This window comes from Glandiceps talaboti, chromosome 8, assembly GCF_964340395.1.
Source record: "Glandiceps talaboti chromosome 8, keGlaTala1.1, whole genome shotgun sequence".
Taxonomy (NCBI): domain Eukaryota; kingdom Metazoa; phylum Hemichordata; class Enteropneusta; family Spengelidae; genus Glandiceps; species Glandiceps talaboti.
In genome coordinates, this window is record NC_135556.1 from 13,211,117 (window position 1) to 13,231,642 (window position 20,526).

Genomic DNA, 20,526 nt, shown 5'->3' on the forward strand with positions numbered 1-20,526 from the left:
CAACAACAACAACAATAACAGCAAATATAAACACACGTCACACAAACATACACAAACACACACATGTACACACACATACACACGCACGCACGTACGTACGTACGTACGTGTCAAAATCAAATGTCAACAACCATGTTGATTATAGTTTGTTTTGAATTCATGTTGCTGATAGTTTCTTTATATTATATATAATGTTATTCCTCTTATCGATTCAGTGGCTTTATCAGTATAAAATACAAGCTATCCCGTGACTTCTTCAGATTGGTACAGACCTAATGATGTCAATATTTTCATTGTGTTTTTGTTCGATACTTGTCTCAGTATCCTCCGAACTAGAGTCGTTCATACTTTCAGCATCGTCTTCAGCATCCCTGGGAACAAGTACGCTGTTTTCGTCATTTGGGTATGACGTCGGTGAAACCCAATCTCTGGAAATGATGGTCATTGTGTCATCACTCTCTTCATTTTTCACAAATCTGGCCTGTTCTTGTAATTCTTGTCTTTGTTTGGGCCTAATTCGACGTTTGTAGTATAAAAGTAATGTAAATATTAATAGCCCAATACTTATACAAACAATCACCAGGACGAGTATTAAGCGTAACTTTCCAGTTTTCTGGTCCTCAGTCCCATACTGATCAGACATGGTATGCACGTGAACACCAAGAGTTCTTTGTTGCGTCATGAATATATCTACTTGTTTCGAAGACGTACAGTCAGATAACTTATCCACTTCGACTTGCTGAGAAAAAGTGGCCGTCAAATCTGTAACTGTGTCATTTTCTGTGGTTATCGTGGTGTTTGCCTTTCCATCACTAATATTCCCAACAGTGGCCTCATTTTCAACTCCTTGTTGATCTAAGAAAGAGGAAAGCGCAGCGAGAGAGAGAGAGAGAGAGAGAGAGAGAGAGAGAGAGAGAGAGAGAGAGAGAGAGAGAGAGAGAGAGAGAGAGAGAGATTTAGTTTGCATAGATAAATTGATTTGCTCACATTTTTATGTTACATTGTATTTGGTTTCACTTTCACTTTGAACAATGTTGTTAAAAATCCCAATTCAGAGCTTAGTACGATATTTCCACTATTTCCACGTTTATCGGCACGTGAAATTAACAAACAAAATCTTACCTTTTGATGTACTGGCTTCGTCAGCATCAGCACCAGCACCACCACTTCGAAGTAAGGAATAATGGCGGTTATTACCCATCGTTGGCATGCACTGAAATTCTCTTGCGACACCTTGTTGTATACATTCCGTGATTCGTGGAGGGGAATGTTCAGGTTGGTCTGGGAAACACCATGAACATTCATCACAGAAATCAGTCAATGCATTCAGATAAAAACCTTCGAATTTGAATAAAATATATTGGAGGTAACATTTGTGTAAATATCAATGGAAATAATAAGTAATTACATATATGTATGTATGTATGTATGTATGTATGTATGTATGTATGTATGTATGTATGTATGTATGTATGTATGTATGCATGCATGCATGCATGATGCGTGCGTGCGTGCGCGCGCATGTGTGTATGTGCATGCGTGCAGGTAGGTAGGTAGGTAGGTAAACTGTTGTAAAGTGATTTTGGTAAAGCCTTAGACAGACACAAGGCAACTGGAATCGTTTGTGTAATCTGGCATTTGACTAGTTCATCCAGAGTTCATCCTCATCACTACATTATCTATATGTGATGGGTTACGCTGCTGTATACATTTTGCGTCAAATTACAGTCCATATATCTACTTAGGAAGATGTGTGGCATGGTGGGGTTGCAATTTCACTATATGCTAATCTTGGACACGTACATATGTGAGGAGAATCCGAGAGATCTTAAAATCCGAAGATCTACGAAGAGTTTAAACAGTTACATACGGAGATAAACGATACTTACCGAAGTCACAGCTGTCACTACACTTGCTGTTATGTTGTGATGTACAGTTTCGAGTGATTTGTCGATGTGGAGAGCAAACCTGACATGGCTGACACACTCTTGTACTACTCCACGTTCCAGAATACATCCCGACTGGACAAATCTCACATTCTGTATCACTTGTTCCTTCACATAGACGACGAACACCTGTACCAGGTGGACATTTGCTACACTGTTTGCATATAGGGTTGCCATAGGGATCAGTCGAAAGAAACTTGCGACTATGGCCACCACACTCATTATCTGTCATCTGCAAAGTAGATATAACTATTATGATTATGAACTCTTTACTGAAAAGGGACATTCGATTCTCTGTAAACGTGGAATGTGATAAAATTACGGAAATATTCGATTCTCTGTAAACGTGGAATGCGATACAATTACGGAAATATTCGCTTTACCTCGATTCGCCATTTACTTGGTCAAAAGATTTTCAAGAATTGAGCTTTACTAGACCAGGTCGAAATTTCTGTGCCAAAACCCAGTCACACAGAGATTGGTTATAACGCCTATTCATGTACATAAACGTTCAGTTCTAGTTCTAGTTCATTTAACATAATTAAAAAACTAAACATTTATTTATTTTCTAAAGCGCTCCTCCTATTGTTGGAACTATTCGAAAGCGCTGTACGAGCCCGGATGTACGAGATGAATATAAAATAAAAAGTTATATAATAATTACATTGTACAATACAATTAGCAGTTTAAAAGAATTTAAAGGACAGTTTATAGGTTATTACAAAACAACACAAAATCATACGAGAATGGACAGCTGTTACAGGCGGTTATACGAAAACATGTATGTCTGACTCCCCCCCCCCCTCTCTCTCTCTCTCTCTCTCTCTCTCTCTCTCTCTCTCTCTCTCTCTCTCTCTCTCTCTCTCTCTCTCTCTCTCTCTCTCTCTCTCTCTCTCTCTCTCTCTCTCTCTCTCTCTCTCTCTCTCTCTCTCTCTCAAATTTCATATTTCATGTTATTTTAAAAAACATCTTAAAATCCTGGAACGGAATTCCACTGTTTTGGACCACAAACAGGCAAAGGCCTCTCAATCTGCAACTTAGAAGATCGTAAAAGAAACGTATACAGATGCAGTATACATGAATTTTATGGGATGTCAAGTATTTCATTAAAGTAGCAACTTTACACAATTAATGTTTGGCTATTTATCATGCATTTTCATTGGATCTTTCAGAAGATTTGAATACTGCTGATGCATTCTGATTGGCTCATTTTATTCGATTGAATTCCTTTGTTGTTGCAATCCAATATGGCGGTGAACTTTGTACGTTTTTTACTCCTACACAAGTAAACCTTGTATTCGAATGTTTTTTGATCATTATATCAGTCTAGAGTCAACTGAGTGGGCGAATTTGTATAAATACTGTAAAAGATTTTGGGGATTTCCATTCATCTGTCGTTAACTTTCGTGAAGTGGGAAGGTTTAATTAAAACGTTGTTTGAATAGAATGTGTCACGGTGCGCATGCACTCAACGGCGACAGAGGTAACGTTGAAATATCCCATGATGGGTGTAACGACAACACGACAATTGTTACGCGGGAAGTAAACAAACGACTGTATACCAAACCACCCACCTGTGCATAATATGTTCACTGTCATGGAACGCCATTTGTAGACACTTACGTCATCAAACTTATTTCCGGGTTCAGAACAAAATGAAAGTGGCAGACGCGGTTAGGTACTGTGCACAGTTTACTCTAAATCTATAAGGCTTGGTCTGTTATAAGCTTACTTACCGCACTGACGCTGACACAGATAATGTTCATCGTCACATTGGTTAGGATGATACTAAATAAAGACATCAACATTTTGTAGTATTTTTTAGGTAACTTTCAGACGACCTCGTTCTCTCATGGTTGCCTTCCGAGAAGTAAAACAGCTCGCGTACTTCGAACTAACCGAAAAACGTTGAGGGGGATTTCCCCTGAAATGTTCAAAACGATGTCATTTTATGCGGCGAATAATACATAAGCTTATTTGCTTCGTTACTAAATTGGTTGTATGTTTGTTTTTTCGCCAGTATTTTAATGAATTCTCGACTGGTGGTCGACGATGGTTGGTTGATTTGATAAAAAAATACTTTAATTTTTGACATGGAAAGACCTATTTATGAATATTTATTCCGTCATCATGCGCAAGCGCCATGGCATAGCACTGTCGGGAGTGAAGCTTTGTAAAAAACATGCAAATTTTAAGGCAGATCCATCAATCGTTCTACTAGTACTGATACAACAAGGAGGGACAGCAATACTGAACCAAAGGAGTCAATAAATGGGACTAGCTCCCGTTGGTCATCCCATAAATAAATAAATATCCCATAACTAAACCTGATACAACACTTTAAAACAATAACATGACAACATTATACATTAGGTGTACCGGAAAGGGGGATACAAAAAGCCATTGCTCACTCTTCACCATTTTCACTTATTGTCAAATAGATGGCTAGATTGTTGTTACTTATTTCCATGGCCAAGTAAAAATATTTTGAACATTTCTTCGAGATTTCACCGCACGTCTTTACTCGTTAATACTCGCACTGTACGTGGACGCCAGAGTTTGGGGTTTTCCATTACCGCGTCACGTGACCCCAAGAGGGTTCAGTTTGAAATGAGAGATGACACACTGTACGACCAGTGCAGTGGTAGGAAAATTTCGCTTTAGAGGAATGGGGTCGAGGAGATGGGGTGGGGTAGCGTAGATTGTTTAGTCATCGCCCATACATCTTTCTTCTTCTGAGCCGAAGTACTTTTTCGAATACTCGAAGTTAAAATATGGACCACTTGCTTTAGTATTTGCCCAGGAAATCAAAATCTTAAATGTTTTTCTGTTATAGTTTACTAAAGAAAACTTGAACCCATTTTCAGTTAAATCGATAAAAGGTTATTCAAATAACAATATAGAGGACAAAATGATATCGATTTTATTTCGCCATTTCAGAAAAGTAATCCAATATGGCCGCCGAATACCGTGTTAACTCGAGATGGGAAAATAAAAGTGTCAATTTCCTGAACATGTCAAAATTTATTTTAATAAAATTATTCAAAAAAGGTTTAAGAATGAAAGATTGGAGGGCTTTATATAAGAACCTTGATAGTTATATTTATATAAGAACTTCGAACTTAGTTCCGAAGGCACATTCAACCGTATTCTATAAGTAGTTTGCCTGACGTCCTCTCTAGTTGCCCCGCTCTTTCTGTTGCACCGTTACTCGGTGCTACAATGTAAGTAACGTCCCCAACCTGACCTTACATTCATGAACACATACAGAGCTAGAGTTTCATGCATATGGCTTTTCTAACACATTCAAGATTTTGACACTAACAAAACACGATCGCTTGGAGATAAATCGACGTTTCCAATGTCACAGTAATGGCAACTTTTACCATTTATTCTTGAGTAATTACTTAAAAGGAAAACTCTTCCAAAGAGTATATTTTCAAAGTACGTCATATTGTCCTGTGTAATATTATGGAAACTTATCATTCCTGATAATACTTGGAAGATCTTGGAACATATCAAAGTTCCGATGAATGGTATCAAAACAAATAATTTTATTTGGCTCTCAATCTTTCACGATTGACGTCAACTTTTCCAGTCTCCAAGACTGTTGTTTTAGGTACCAGTTCTTCTCAGATGACCTCATACACACAAACGGGAAATTTCACAACTACACTCTCGGTGTACGTTTACCTACAAACAAATACAAGAACTGTTTATATTTCTAATTTGGTTTTTGTTTCGTTGTGAATAAGGGAGGTTATAACACCAATTGTAATGTATTACCGCTTCGTGGCCACCGGACCTAAAGTTCAGTTAGCTGTTCAATATATAGAGACGACTGAATGATGAAGTGTCTTTAATTGTACACGATGCTTTTAACCATCACCATGCTAAATTTGACGTATTACGCGACACAATAATTTACTGGGGAAAACAAGTTTTTCGTAAATAACAAAGTTTTGTTTGAACGTTCCTAGTAGGTTTTCGTAACGTGGGACCCCTAGGTGAGTGTGTCGAAATAGGAAAGCTGTGGAACTAGAGTCGGATATTCGAAATGTTAACTTCTTGTATAGCCTTCATCTACGTGCAATGGGTTAATACATTGATTTGCGTCTATCCACCGTCGTAAACCACAGCCTCTTTTATGGCATAGCCCACGCCATACCGTCACACCGAGGTTGCTTCAGCAGAAATACGTGCCCGGGCTTGCGACGATGAGTCTATCTTGCACGTCCACATTATCGATGTTAATTCAAGTCCATAGGTCGGAATTCTAAATCTCGAGCCTCATATATAGTGATGTGGACAAGAAACTACAATCATCCAACCTTTCAAGTATAGTCCAGAGAACGGTGCTTTCGTACGGTGGGCTTTCCTAATCTACAGATCATATATATACTTTGCCAAGGGATCACTAGATTAGAAAACACTACAATAAAAAGTCTCTTGGCTACCTTTCAACATACATATAATAAAGTTGATATAATGAAATTTTATGAATCTTGTCAGTTGCTAGATTATAAGCCTACAGTTATGTTCTTATCTCAGGAATGTCAACTATAATGATATACAACTGCAACGATTGTGCAGAAATAGGCATGACGAAGTCGTTGTGTAGACATAAACAATTAATATCATTTATTATAAGCATAAATTATTAAATGTAAATCTCACAAATCAACCCCCCCCCCCCGCCCCGTTTACTTTGGAGCAAATGCTTCATTTGTGGTTTCTGCAAAACTAGTCTTTATTTTGTTTGATTCAAACTGATGACCAAATTCATCCCAACATACATTCGGCATGTAGTTGAACTTGCCTCTTCTTTTTACGCTGATACTCTTTTTGTTATGGTACATGCGCCCTCTTGGTTCAAAAATGTGTTCAGAACTGAACTACTTCAATCTATAAATTCCCCCGTGCTATTTATATAGCAGAGGATAAACATGTCACAAATCAAGACGATAACCACATTTTTTCAGTGGATTTATTATTGCATTGTCGTGTTACCAAACGTAGCCCATTCTCGCAAGTCAATGCACATGCGTACGTGTTTCTGGTGATGCTCTGGCAAGAACGTTTTGGACGGTTAGCGACGATAAACTTTAGTCCAGAAACTGGTCGTGGTCTTACTATTTCAAGCTATATACAAAATGAAAAATATTTGAAAAATAGACTAAATTCACCATAGCAACAACATTTTCCCACTAACACTCGTTCCTATTTCAGCCCGCCATATCGTGTTGGCGTAATTGGCTAAAATGATAAGACCAATTAAACTATAGAAGTTCGAAGTAACATAAACCAGAATAGACACATTTTTTGCAAGTTGGCGATCCGAATTTGTATTTTGAAATTGAAATAGATACAATAATTGCATGGTGGTATAAGCTTTCAAACGTGCCTTCGTGAATACTTTTACATTACGTTTTACTACGTGCACACATATACCAACTATTGCAACTTTCCTCAGACAAATATACTCAGCCTAATTTCAATATAACACAGTACTATTTGTATATAGTGCGTGTAAGTGTATCACGGTGTATGTCATACACAACGTCTTCTCTTTAAATCCCTAGAGCAGTTTCAGATGTTCAATTACAGTAGTATAGCAATCGTCTTATATATATATATATATATATATATATATATATATATGTGTGTGTGTGTGTGTGTGTGTGTGTGTGTGTGTGTGTGTGTATGTGCATGTATGTGTGTGTATGTATGTATGTATGTATGTATGTATGTATGTATGTATGTATGTATGTATGTATGTATGTATGTATATACATATATATTTGTGTATGTATGTATGTATGTCTATCTGTCTGTCAATCTGTCTGTCTGTCTGTCTGTCTGTCTGTCTGTCTGTCTGTCTGTCTGTCTGTCTGTCTGGCTGGCTGGCTGTCAGATAGGGTAGTTGAGATATAACTTGGAAGCAACATATACAAACGAATTCGAACTATCAGTTGTGTGAGTACTAGTGTCGTATCAGATGACCGATGATGTCAGCTCCAAAACAGTAAGCATATCAGAGACAGACGCCCACACAAAACAACTTAAAAAGCGCTCAAGTGATTAAAATAAACTTAACAAAACAAAAACTGTCTGTGACAATCAGGTACGCCTGGTAACGTTATATTTGTAGATCCGGCTTACCACATTCCGAAAGTATTTGATAACCTAGTGATAACACATAACATTACCAAAATACCAACCTACACAATACTTTATTTGTGGCCTAGTGCCACATTACGTCATCGATCTCACGATGCTTTTTGAATATCCAAACTATGAAGTCATAGTGTTCATTCCGCTGTGTGCAAAATATGCATAACTAATGGTGAAAATATCCACTAAACCGTATTAAATCAATCAACCCCAGTTACGTTTTATCTGACTGATATGCTTACCCAATCTAACACGATTACTCATGTATTAAGGAATCTCAGACAGCCAACGTAAAGTGTTCCTTGTCTAGGATTGAATAAGAGTTATTAAGAAAAAGTTACTGCAGTAATTTCTTACATCAAAATAAACTTTATTTCCATGTTAGTATAATCATACAATGGAAAGTTGTCGAATAGACTAAGTATTCGTACACGTGGAAAAGTAACTATCAAATACAAAACAATATTATTGGACGCCGAAAAATTCAAAGTTGAGCCGCTTCGATAAAGTTAGTGTTAAATTTACAGAACTTGGATAGCAAACACGAATATCGACAGCGTCAACCACTTATTGATATTATCATAAAGATCCAAACGGCGCCTCAGTATACTACATAGTTTTGCTGTGTATTGTGCTATGATATAGTTATACCATGTCAGTCTACACGTAACAATTAATGTCGTGATTGCTCGAAATAAGAGAAAGAGCAGTACAGAGTCGCGCATAAAGTTATAAGTACCTCTGCATATCTTAGTGCTATTCTCTTTTCTGACCTGATAACATGGCGAAAGCTAGTTATGTAGTAAGTAAGTAAGTAAGTATGTATGTATGTATGTATGTATGTATGTATGTATGTATGTATGTATGTATGTATGTATGTATGTATGTATGCATGCAGGTATGTATGTATGTATGTATGTATGTATGTATGTATGTATGTATGTATGTATGTATGTATGTATGTATGTATGTATGTATGTATGTATGCACACGTGCATGTATGTATGTATGTATGTATGTATGTATGTATGCGTGCATGTGCATGTGCGTGAGTGCGCGTGCGTGAAGCCATATCCATTCCATATATTCCATAAATTGACCGCGTAGTAAATTGTGCAGTATTTAAAATCTTCAAACGAAATGTACACATCACCGATAACATAAAAAAGTGACCCGTTGTTTTGATGTTAATATACTCCGTGATTTTCACTACCATAGTTACCAAGGCATTGTGGTAGTTTCTAAGCGAATCTCGCAAATTTGACAGTGTAAGCTGAGTCAGACCAGATTTCCTTGATGAAAAGTTTTCTTATCATCGGCCATGATAATGGAGGTATGGTCATCAAAATTGTTATCACGGGGCAGGTAACTGTACCGCAACGTGGTTGGATCGTCATCGGGTTTGCTGTCGACATATAAAGGACCACTTAACCACTGGTCAATAACATCACCCGTGTTAGCTTTCTCTTGCTTCGTTACCATGTCAACAACATTAGAACCAAGTACGTTTGTGTGAACTTGCAAGTTGAGGTTTTGATCTGGAGATCCTTTGGTGATCAAATACACACTGTCTTGTTCGCCAGTGCTGTTGTTTTCCGACTCATCCAGCTTGCATTTAGTTTTGTGGTCTGGTTGAATCAAATCAGAGATGACGTAACCAGGGTTCTCTGAAATATTGATGTTTTCATGATATGTTGTGTGTTTTTGTGTTTGTTTTCCTTTCGCATGCTTAACTCGCAAGAAAACGATGGTTACGATGGTAACAATCGCTATGGCGACAAAAGTTACCATGGCAACTACGTATACGTACACATTCTGAAACAACGATTCTGTTGTTTCACTTATATATTGAATGTTACTTTTGATGGTGCTTTTAGTTGTGATATCAGCATCAAACACTCCTACTTCTCCGTTTTCTTGATCAGTCTTCAAATATTTTTCACTTGTCGTTTCTTTTTGACTTGTTATCTGATTTGTTATTGGTTCCTCGAAAGTTAAAGTACGACGAGCCTTTGTATCGTTAACAACATCATTATCATCATCTGGCTGCATGACAATTGTACGGGGTTCATCAGCGTTCAGAATATTGCCGATGTCTGGAGAGCGAAAAAATGAAATGAAATGTAACAGAAAAAAAGCATGTCTGGACAGATTGGTCAAAATTGTGTATATTTAGTAATCATTACGGATACCATATCTGAACGAGGATATAGGCGGAGTGTTATATAGAGGTTAAAGGTCATTTATGATATTCGTGTGAAAACCGATGCCTTGATGAGAGTATGTTCATGTTTGAAATTCTACACTGTGGTTGATAAAAAAAATCTCTCCTAGAGGAGTGATACATATGGAATATGAAAATAAATATAAGTCATAATGAAAATTAATAGATCGTATAGATCATGTCACGAAATATAGTATACTATTGTCAGATTGGTTTCACGGAGGATAAGCAGTTCCTCTATCGATAATGCTTAAGTCCACTTGACTTGTGGTCTGAGATGAAACCATATGTAATTTCTAATTGTTTTAGAACAATTCTGTTTTCTCGTTCGCTCAAATCATTTCTTTCAACTCAAAAAATCGCCATTGTGTTCTTCACGAAAAGCATCGGGGATGCCATACCTTGAGTATCTTTATAAATTGTTTTCGGTCTGTTCACCGCAATTTCAGTGAAGGGTCGATATTCATGTGGACTTGGCATACACCAGTAGTCACGTGGAATTTCTGCCTTGATACACTGTGTTACAACAGGTGGTGCCATGTTGGGTTGGTCTGGGAAACACCATGAACATGGTTCACAGATGTCAGTCAATTCATTCATATAATAGCCTGTGAAATATAGAAAAGTGGTGAAAATGATAAACTTGAAAAGATTGTCTTGAAAGAAATTTTATGTTATAACATCTATTTTATCGAGAACGCTATCTAGCCATCGGCTATCATTTCATTATTTTCGTCAGTTTGTATTAAAGGTAACTTGGGTATTGTGTGGCCCATTGGGGTATTGTGGCCCAATCAAGTCCTCCGGTATGTGTGCCATCATCTATCAACTTAATCTTAAAAAATTATCAGGATCTGATATCATATCTGAACCGGATGTATATCGTTCAAATCGATGGTTTTTGTAGTACATGTATAGTCGTATGGCCATATCACAACGGAATCGATGAATAATTTTGCCCATCCCGACACTGACGTCATAAACTAAAGATCTGAAATCAATTATATGTAAACTTAAGCTTTCTACAACTATTTTACATCAGAAAACATTAAATTTTCAGTGAGAAATCTGGTAATATGTTTAGAACTTAAGTTATCCATGTTGTCTTATGATCGTCCAGGAAGTAAATTGACGATAACTAACCACTACCCTAGATACAACGTAAGCCTAATATATAAACGTGTGAATATACAGAAGATATTATGAGCTAAAACAGCCTGCATTAACACAATAAAAGTATACCATTTCGACATCATAATGACGGAAACCTAGCCTACATAGAAGGCAGGATGGTCGACCTGGCGAACTTTGTCTCTACACAGCCTGCGAACTCAGTAAATCCAAGTCAGTATTTGGCCATATCGGTGAGGAAAAACCAGCATAAAATTTAAATTAGCATATCACTTTCGCGGTTATTGTACACGTCATATTTCCTTTAAGGTCACCGAGGTTACATCCAGATAATTTGACACAATCAATGTCGGCACCATGACGTATGACCAATCAGCTCAGCCCCCATGTTATCCATGAAAACCCCCCCGAAAATTGAAGTTCGCACACTGTGTGGCAAGAACGCTTACCAAGTCGTCCGTTCATGATCAAAAAACTTTACTTTGGTTCAAGCCTATGTTGGCATTAATGATCATCGGACGGACACATAAATTATGTATATTCTAGGGTTCGAACAAAAAATCACAAATATATCATCAATATCTTATTTGTCATTATATTTGACATGATTTGAATTTACTTACCTACATCACATTCTTTGGCACATTTCGCATTTTTAAGCGAGGTACAGTTTCTTATCACTGTTTGATGTGGGGAGCATGCTGTACACTGCTGACATTTCCTGGTTCGACTCCAGGTTCCAGAGTATGTTCCGTCTGGGCACATCTCACATACCGTGTCAAATGATCCCTGACATGGACTACTCACACCCGTTCCAGGGGGACACTCACTACATTGTGTACAAATCGTGTTGCCATAGGGATCCATTGATATAAATTTGTGACTGTGTCCTCCGCATTCTAATCTCATCTGAAAAATTACCAAACCAAAAGATTATGGGATATATGTAAAATGAATTTTCTAGATTCGTTGGGGGATTATTAATGAATAATAATAATACTTTTTATACTGGATAGTTCTTTAAGCATATAAACACTTGTCTCCCAAGAAGTCCAGTGAGGGCCATCCCTCGTGGGTTCAGTGTTAATGCAGGATGAAACCCGAGTACCTGGGAAAAACCTGCGTTGTTCGGTAGAAACAAACTGAACGACACTCTTCGTACTTACATTACAGCATGGAAAATTCAATCAAGCCCTGAATGGGTTCGAACCCCGACCGCAGTCACTGTGGTAAGAGGCAAGTGGTTTAACCACCGACAACCCTAAATAACTTTACTACGTTTTAATACTTTTCAAACATTGAGAAACAACATAGACCAAGTTCGTGATTGTAACTCAATAAATCGCAAAAAACAAACAAACAAAAAACCTTCGTTAAAGTGCGGACAGGGAGGGATTTGGGTAATCACTCGACCTCAGAAGAAGGAAATCGTGATCATAGTGAAGATTTTATTCAATAAAAGTCCAAAATAAATACCTCTATGGCCACTTGAACAATTCGTGAACCCCCTTTGATACTATATTGACCCATAGATGTCTGTTATTGGTCTAAGCCCGTTACCACCACTACTAACACCAATACTCGTGCCGAGACAATTACGAGTCAATTGAACAGGAAAAAAAAATACTTTTACAACTCAACCTTTCACTCGTTATTCAAACTTGTCTGTGTTCCATGAAAATAAGCACAAAGTTCAGAATTAAAAGGAAATGACGTTGACACGTTGATACATTTGTACCAGGAATTCAAAAAAAAATCACCGTTAACATGTGGCTAAAAGATTTGGAAGAAGGGGATGTTACTAACTGCACCGAAAGGATTAATCACTCTAAAAGTCAAATAAATTATTGTCTCGTGTCAACAGACGAATACAGAGTATTTCCTGGTGTTAGTTTACAATCCTAATAACCAGGAACCTATGAATCAAATTACATTCAATTTGTATCGTATGTTTTGAGTAGATTTACGTGCATTCTCTCAAAAGTCAGAGCTGTTATTTCTTCCGTGACACTGCGAAATAACGGTGCATCGTGAACGGTACGTGCAGTAAAAGACGACGGTGATTTACGAGTAGAAGGTACTCTGGGCGTGTACATACAATCATGTATTTCATCAAAATACAAATATAAATCAGTCCTATACACGTACACGTTAGACTACATCGGCTCTCATTCTAGTCCTATCTAACTGTGGAATCCTGTATATTTTGTTCATTGATATGCATTCAACCTGTTATTCATGATACACAAGAAATTTCAGTTGATTGGCAGATTTTCTTAGACCCCCCCCCCAGTTTGCCAAAATATAAACCACAAATATTAAGCTCAACCATGTACATAGAGCTAGAACAGGATTGGCACCGAAGTATCTATCCGATCCATTTGTTTTTAATAGTCATGTATATAGAACTAGATCCGGTCCCTATTCTATTTTTATTCCAGGCGGGGCTCGGTTTTATAAGAATAGTTTTGTTTATACAGCCAGTGTGCAATGGAACAAAGAAATGTACAGAGCATAACTTCTAGTATTCTTTGAAAGAAAGGGTTGAAAGGATACTTTTATGATTTAATGGATCGGTGACTTCCTTTTTTACTGATTGTTGTTTTGTCTCTTGTGAGTTTAATCTGTATTTTGGTAAAGTTGAGTTTGTCTTTTCTATGTGGGACCACAGTGGAAATAAGTTTTTAACTTTTCTCTGTTATCCCAGCACAATAACGTTAACTTTATTTTGTTTGTTGTAACTGTTTTCTGTATAACTGTATACTGAATGTTTATTTTATTGTGCTGAAATAAATTAAATCAACTCAAATCAAATCAAATATAATTTCTATCACGTAGTGTCTCGTTCTGGAGGTAGCCTCCGTTGTCGGTTAACCTGCCATCCACCGCACCACAGAGGCTAACTTTGAGGTTGGGATTCAAATAATCACCATGAATTACGTACTTTCATCTCTGGATGTACGTATGTCATGAAGATTGGCGAGAGTGGTAACGAGGAAAAACAAAAAGCAGTCCAAAACGAGATACTACCAAACTAGAGAGAGTGTAGAGTTTCAATTTGGAAGCACGATGTTTTTAAAAAAACTTTTCATACGTTTTGTGTTTCAAACAAAATACAGAAACTGCTAGCACACACACACACACACACACACACACACACACACACACACACATACACACACGCACACACACTCAAAATGTTAGTTTTCAATCATGATAACCCGTCTACTGCTTACTAAGAGGAAATATAAGGAAGCGAATTTCTACAACCTTGTAACAAGAATAGCAATGCTTTGTCACTTTTCAATGTGATTATGTAAAGGGTCCTGCTGTGTTTGTTGTGTCTCTGTTATTGTTAGTCCACAGATGAATTGTGTCTACCTTTGTGTTGAAAACATCATGTCCCCTGGGTGAAACAAAAACGGTAACTTTTTTTATTTCTCCTGTAAACCCCCTAATGAAGGACGTGTCGTGATGAACAACAACTTTCAAGTTATTATTATTAGTATTACGTGATTAAATTTCTGTGGATAAGTAGGAGATGTCATCGAGTGGTATTGTAGGCTGTCGTTGATGTCAAACAGGTGGGGTTTTTTAAATTGAAAGTCGTGACACAATTGTAAACACTACTTTCTCAAATTGATTTCTATAAATAGAAAAAACGTGTGTAGGAATCAACGATAAATGTTATTACTTCCTTGAAAGACTGAACAAATCGTTGTAATGTCTAGTAGAAGTTTCTATAGTCATTATTACTATTTCTTATCGGGAACAGATTATAGATACACAACAAATAACAAAAACATAGTAAATACATTTCTTCTGAAGGTCAGAGGTATTATTAATTTACATTACAGAACCGAAATATGTTCTTTCCCGCTGTTTTCCGATTAATCATAGCATTGCTAGATAAGTGCGACATTCTTTGTGCACGCAACTGTAGTTGCGCCAACATACACGTTACTTTTATATCTTTGTCTGACTCCGGTAGAAGAGAATTATCATGGAAATTTAAAGTCTATATGTAATGTTTTATGTGAGGCGGGATTTTTTTTACAAATCTGTCAACCTCTTATAGCAATTGTAGTTCAAAGAGACGTCAACTACTAATTGAAATATCCTAGAACTTTTATCGATTAACGAATTATCAACGACATGATGACATTGCACTAGCCAAGTATCAACGCTGTCGCAACTACATTTGTAACAGAAAAGACATAAGATCGTGCATGGCTTGCATATTAATGAGATTATTTGCATAATATTTGGATTTGATACAACATCAAAGGTATTCTCTATCACAAAATGTTAATATTCAAACCAACGGATAAATAAATTTGTAAATCATACAGGCCTAAATCTACCCAGACGGTTTCACAGCCTAGTGAATTGTCTAAAACAGTACTCGTTATGTGCCCTTGACATTATGAAGATATGCAAATTTTGCTTATCTCATTATTTTTTCGCTACATTTTAAATGAACATACATAGGCCTACTAGATTACGCTCTGAATATATTAATTGTATAGTATCTAACATAGTCATGGTAGTTGTGAAACGTCACATCTATTTCTTTCCATGTCACGTTGTCATGACAGAATTGTTACGTAATGTGTGGGCAACTGTTCCCGAGGTGGTATTCTGTTCTCGCAAGCCATAGCACATATTTCTTCTGAAACAACGAAATAAGTACTTCTTGGCGAGTACGTTTTGGACAGTGCCGTAAAGAGGCGTGCACTGTACAATATATTATCCACAATTCTCTGATTGGTATGCTTGGAAGTTCCTTATTTTATAACTTCTTCAATAACCCATATATGTCAACATTTTAAGCATAGTAATTACATTTAATTAGTATGTAACAAAAGTACGTTTGGGAATCAAAAATAAAGTTCTAAATTTTGCATAAAAATGTACAAACAACTAAATGAAACATGTACTTTGAATAAAACACTTTTCAATGTCAAAGTATCACTAACTTGGGTAGACAGAGAGTTTTAGTATGTAAATTTCTTTTGTCATACCTATTCAAATATATCTATATCTTAACAGGTGTATATATTTTCCTTAGTTTCGTAGAAAATATTTTGCATGTCTTTCAAGAAAATCTGTTGACAAATTTCTAAAATTGCTACTCCTTCTACAATAAATAAATCATTGATACCAGAACCAATGATAATATGTATTCAGAAACTCATCAGTGGCAATTCTACGTTTTGAAAATGGCAAAAATATTCTAACAAAACCGTGTACACTGGTGAGATCTGTATGACTTCAAGGAGATGATGTCCAACAGTACAAATCAGATAGAGTTGTGGGTAAAATATTGTACAGTGGCTTGTTGCATACGTCCGGCGTTGAGACGTGGATGTAATTTTTGAAGGCAGACATTGTTCACTCATATCAACAGGCAGATGCGGGGATTTACGTAGAGTTTCTATTTCTAGCAACGACTAGTTTCGCGTCGTATTATGGCTATAACCTGTGAGCATTGTATGCACACATTGGAAATAACCTCGCTATCATCACGATGATGGGTCGGTCACCAGACCGTGAGTGGGCCGGGTCATGCCCGGGACCCATGCAATGCAGGTCAGATGTTACACTCTATCTTTGATTGGCGTCAGTCAACCCTGTACAAATCGTGTCACGACACTTATGCCTGCGATTTATTTATAACCGTCAATCCATACAATGTGTTGTTTATTACAGATGCAGCATGTCCAGTTCCTTTTTGGAGGTTCCAGAATTTTAAGTGGGTTCTAGTTTTTATTAACCTCTTTCAGAAATAATCGAACAGCCTAAATTGAAACTTCGAGACATTTTATAATATAAGTAGGTATTACTAGTATTTTGTACAAAGTTTTTTTTTTTCAAAATGTACTGGAATAGCTATACAAATCAGAATCGTGATTTTGCTAAACATCGTAGTCTAGAGGTTATCCGTGACTTCCAATCTCTAAGAGAGATCTTGATATTCGACACCAAAGATAGACTTTCAGAATGTAAACTTCAAGGAAAACCGGAAAATCCGCCTTTGCCAAATGACCTACTTCATTGTGAACTTTGTGTATTCATTGTGTGTACACAGTATATAATGTCCCTATTGAGGTTATAGTTACTTCCGCCTTGTGCTATACACACCAACACATTCAGACACACACTTGGATTATAAATAAATAAGGTACGGTGTCTTACTTACCCCATGAACACTGACAAGAGTTAACTGGAAAAGTAAAGTCATGTGCGGGAACAGTAATTCGAAAGCCATACTTCGAAGTTACCAGAAGTTCTAGTCAGTCAGTCCACAACTATGTTTGTACAAAATGCAAATGTACATACAACGACTTGTAGCCAACATCGTCAAAGTTGGGAATTCCCATTGCCGTTCAAGATGTGTAATGGTTCGTTCGATAGGCCAATCAGATCAGACCTCGCTGTTTTCTTTCCAAAGCATAAAAGGTAAATGTAAAATGAAGAAACGTCCTAATTATAATTTCAAAAGCTGCCAATCACAGTCGTGTTTTGTTAAGACAAGTCTTAGAGGACGTTTTTTAATTGACTCATATTAGAAAACAGATTTCCCTGGAAGTTGTGACTAGAAGGAATCGTTCCCGAAACCATGTCATATTTATACCATTAGGTATTCAGCTGACAATTATTAGTCCAGTGAGTATAAGAACTTCTGCCTATTTACACGACTGTTTTACTTTGTCACTTCAACATATATATCTGAAAGAAAAAACCCGGCCCACCAACCAACCAACCAAGTCCATTCATTGACTTTTCAAGTCTTTTGCTTTGAAGGTCTTTGAACGGTTACGTTTCAATCTCACGTCAGTGCATTAGTGGGTACTCCGCCTAGCCTAGTAAACATTTTCTAATCCGCGAAGATTAACTCTTATCACCATATCCATAGATTACTTACAACGTTTTTTTGCAAAAAAACCCAACCCGACCCAAACCAAAAAACAACAACAACAACAACAACAACAACAACAACAACAACAACAACAACAACGTCGCCGCCGTCGTCGTCATTGTCGTCGTCACCACCACCACCACCATCATTATGATCATCATGATCATCATGATCATGATTATCATCATCATCATCATCATCATCATCATCATCATCATCATCATCATCATCATCATCATCCGTTTATATGTGGCCATGGTAACATGAGGTAATACCGCGATATCACGATAAGGCGTTCAATATTTTACCTATGACGGACACATTTCCGAGTTTCAGGGAACATAATTGCGTTAATTGACGCCAACTGGTATCATTTCCTGCATTACTACATAATTCTTATGTCATTGGTGTATTAATTTAGATTTGCTTCAAATCAAACCATATCCAGCTCTCTAGTCCATTTCTCCTCTGATATTTCTCTCACATCCCGTTTTGTGTCGAATACAATAGAAACCAATTGAGTTGACTTAAATAAAACGTCATCTGGGAAAACAAACACCTTCCTTACATAACTACAATCATGTTACATTCTATCGCCCGTCGCGACAAAATCGTACAATTAATAAAAATGACACTACTTTTTGCTATTGTTCATCATAACAAATATCTTACCAAAAATGTTCTTCGGATGAACTCTCATTATGTTGACAGCTGTAGAGCGTTGTCAAATCATACACAATGTAAATTGTAACAACCACATACATGTTATACTTTCAATTTTTGTCTTTCCAGACTATATATTAACACTAACAGTAGCAAAGTTAGCCAGAATTTTGTAAAGCCAGACGGCGTCTTGTCTTTTACTAACCAGTCACTTTCCACTGTTGTTTATACACATCAGAGTGTGTTCACCACACATGTATGTGACCATAGATCTTGGAGGATCGGAGCCTCTCCAATTAGGTCTATCAACTTCAAATTGTTCACCAAGGTCCATCGTATTAATCACTACAAGCATTCAACAGATCGTTGATCTTTACAAGTCTCACACAATAAAAACGATAATGGAGGTACTTTATTTATCTTACACAAGAAAAAATACGTGTACATACAACTGTAGCATTGAACGTTACTCCAAACATTGGAGGGAAAAATACCTGCTACTACCGTCACAGAAATAATGTAACAAGTATTGAGGTAACAAACAGTTGAAAGCCACTAATGTCAATAAATGTCAGATTTATATCGCGTTTTCATACGCTTTACTCAATATAAGTACTTCAGTTATTACGTCGACATGGACCTATAACGGCACAATACCACTTTGTACTTCCTGGGAGTATAAGGCCCATCGCACGATTAGATCATTCACGCAGCAACCGCTAGCTTATGAAATCCCCGATCACAACAAGGGTTGGTTGTAGTCAACTGTTTTAATGTAAAGTTAGATTCTGCCTCAGCGGCTTCTAGTTGTTTAGTAGGAGGTTTCAATGTAATGTTTTAGTATAGGTATAATGTCTGTGTACTTTATGGCCGTTGCGGGTTCGTGACTTCTCAGACTCGGTTGCCAACGTTGAACATCTGTTGAGTTGAAAGATTTGTTCTTTATCATCGTACCGTATAGATATTTATTAGACAGTTGACAATATATGTCATTTACACATACTAACTCAGACCACTTTTCTATAGTGGTATGAGACACTGACAAAGTCACCACTATATTACTCGCCAAATGACAGCCTCTTTTACGACACCGTCCAAGACGCACCGCAAGCAAAATGACACATTTCGTTATTTCATCAGAAATATGTGCTCTGGCTTGTGGGAATGGTGATATTGAGGATCATTGAGTTAGCGAGGACTTGTCCCACTTCTGCATGTATCGGGTTGCCACGCGTTATCAAAGTTGATTCATCCGAAACTCCTAGCCGTGTGTATTCTATACATATCGCAGTCGTATGACTATCAAAGGAAAGAAAAGAGACAAAATACACGCATAATGTACTTACAAGTTTGATATCCAGGCTGTTGACAGATCTAGTTGTATTTATGAAACAGTATACATATATTTCAAGACTAAGTATATTTTTGGTTTAATATTAGATCTTTGTTCATATAAAGAATGTATA

General features: G+C 37.0%; 2 protein-coding genes across 2 annotated transcripts; both read right to left on the reverse strand.

Annotated features, from left to right (window-relative positions):
- Positions 1-3,979, reverse strand: LOC144439033 (uncharacterized). The gene is made up of 4 exons (XM_078128274.1): positions 3,683-3,979; positions 1,890-2,178; positions 1,123-1,338; positions 1-855 (listed from the first exon to the last, which is right to left on the reverse strand). The coding sequence occupies exons 1-4, from the start codon at positions 3,752-3,754 to the stop codon at positions 257-259; spliced, it is 1,176 nt and encodes a 391-aa protein (XP_077984400.1). The 5' UTR covers positions 3,755-3,979; the 3' UTR covers positions 1-256.
- Positions 3,980-9,163: 5,184 nt separating this feature from the next.
- Positions 9,164-17,849, reverse strand: LOC144439005 (uncharacterized). Its single transcript, XM_078128243.1, has 4 exons — positions 17,678-17,849; positions 12,099-12,384; positions 10,746-10,952; positions 9,164-10,216 (listed from the first exon to the last, which is right to left on the reverse strand). The coding sequence occupies exons 1-4, from the start codon at positions 17,744-17,746 to the stop codon at positions 9,399-9,401; spliced, it is 1,380 nt and encodes a 459-aa protein (XP_077984369.1). The 5' UTR covers positions 17,747-17,849; the 3' UTR covers positions 9,164-9,398.
- Positions 17,850-20,526: the final 2,677 nt, after the last annotated feature.

Coding starts and splice junctions, on each gene's coding strand:
- LOC144439033 (XM_078128274.1), bottom strand. CDS start 3,754: ATGTTGATGTCTTTATTTAGTATCATCCTAACCAATGTGACGATGAAC. Junction 2,179..3,682: donor TCTGTGTCAGCGTCAGTGCG/GTAAGTAAGCTT, acceptor TCTACTTTGCAG/ATGACAGATAATGAGTGTGG. Junction 1,339..1,889: donor TAGTGACAGCTGTGACTTCG/GTAAGTATCGTT, acceptor TCAAATTCGAAG/GTTTTTATCTGAATGCATTG.
- LOC144439005 (XM_078128243.1), bottom strand. CDS start 17,746: ATGGCTTTCGAATTACTGTTCCCGCACATGACTTTACTTTTCCAGTTA. Junction 12,385..17,677: donor CTCTTGTCAGTGTTCATGGG/GTAAGTAAGACA, acceptor GTAATTTTTCAG/ATGAGATTAGAATGCGGAGG. Junction 10,217..10,745: donor AATTTATAAAGATACTCAAG/GTATGGCATCCC, acceptor TTCGCTCTCCAG/ACATCGGCAATATTCTGAAC.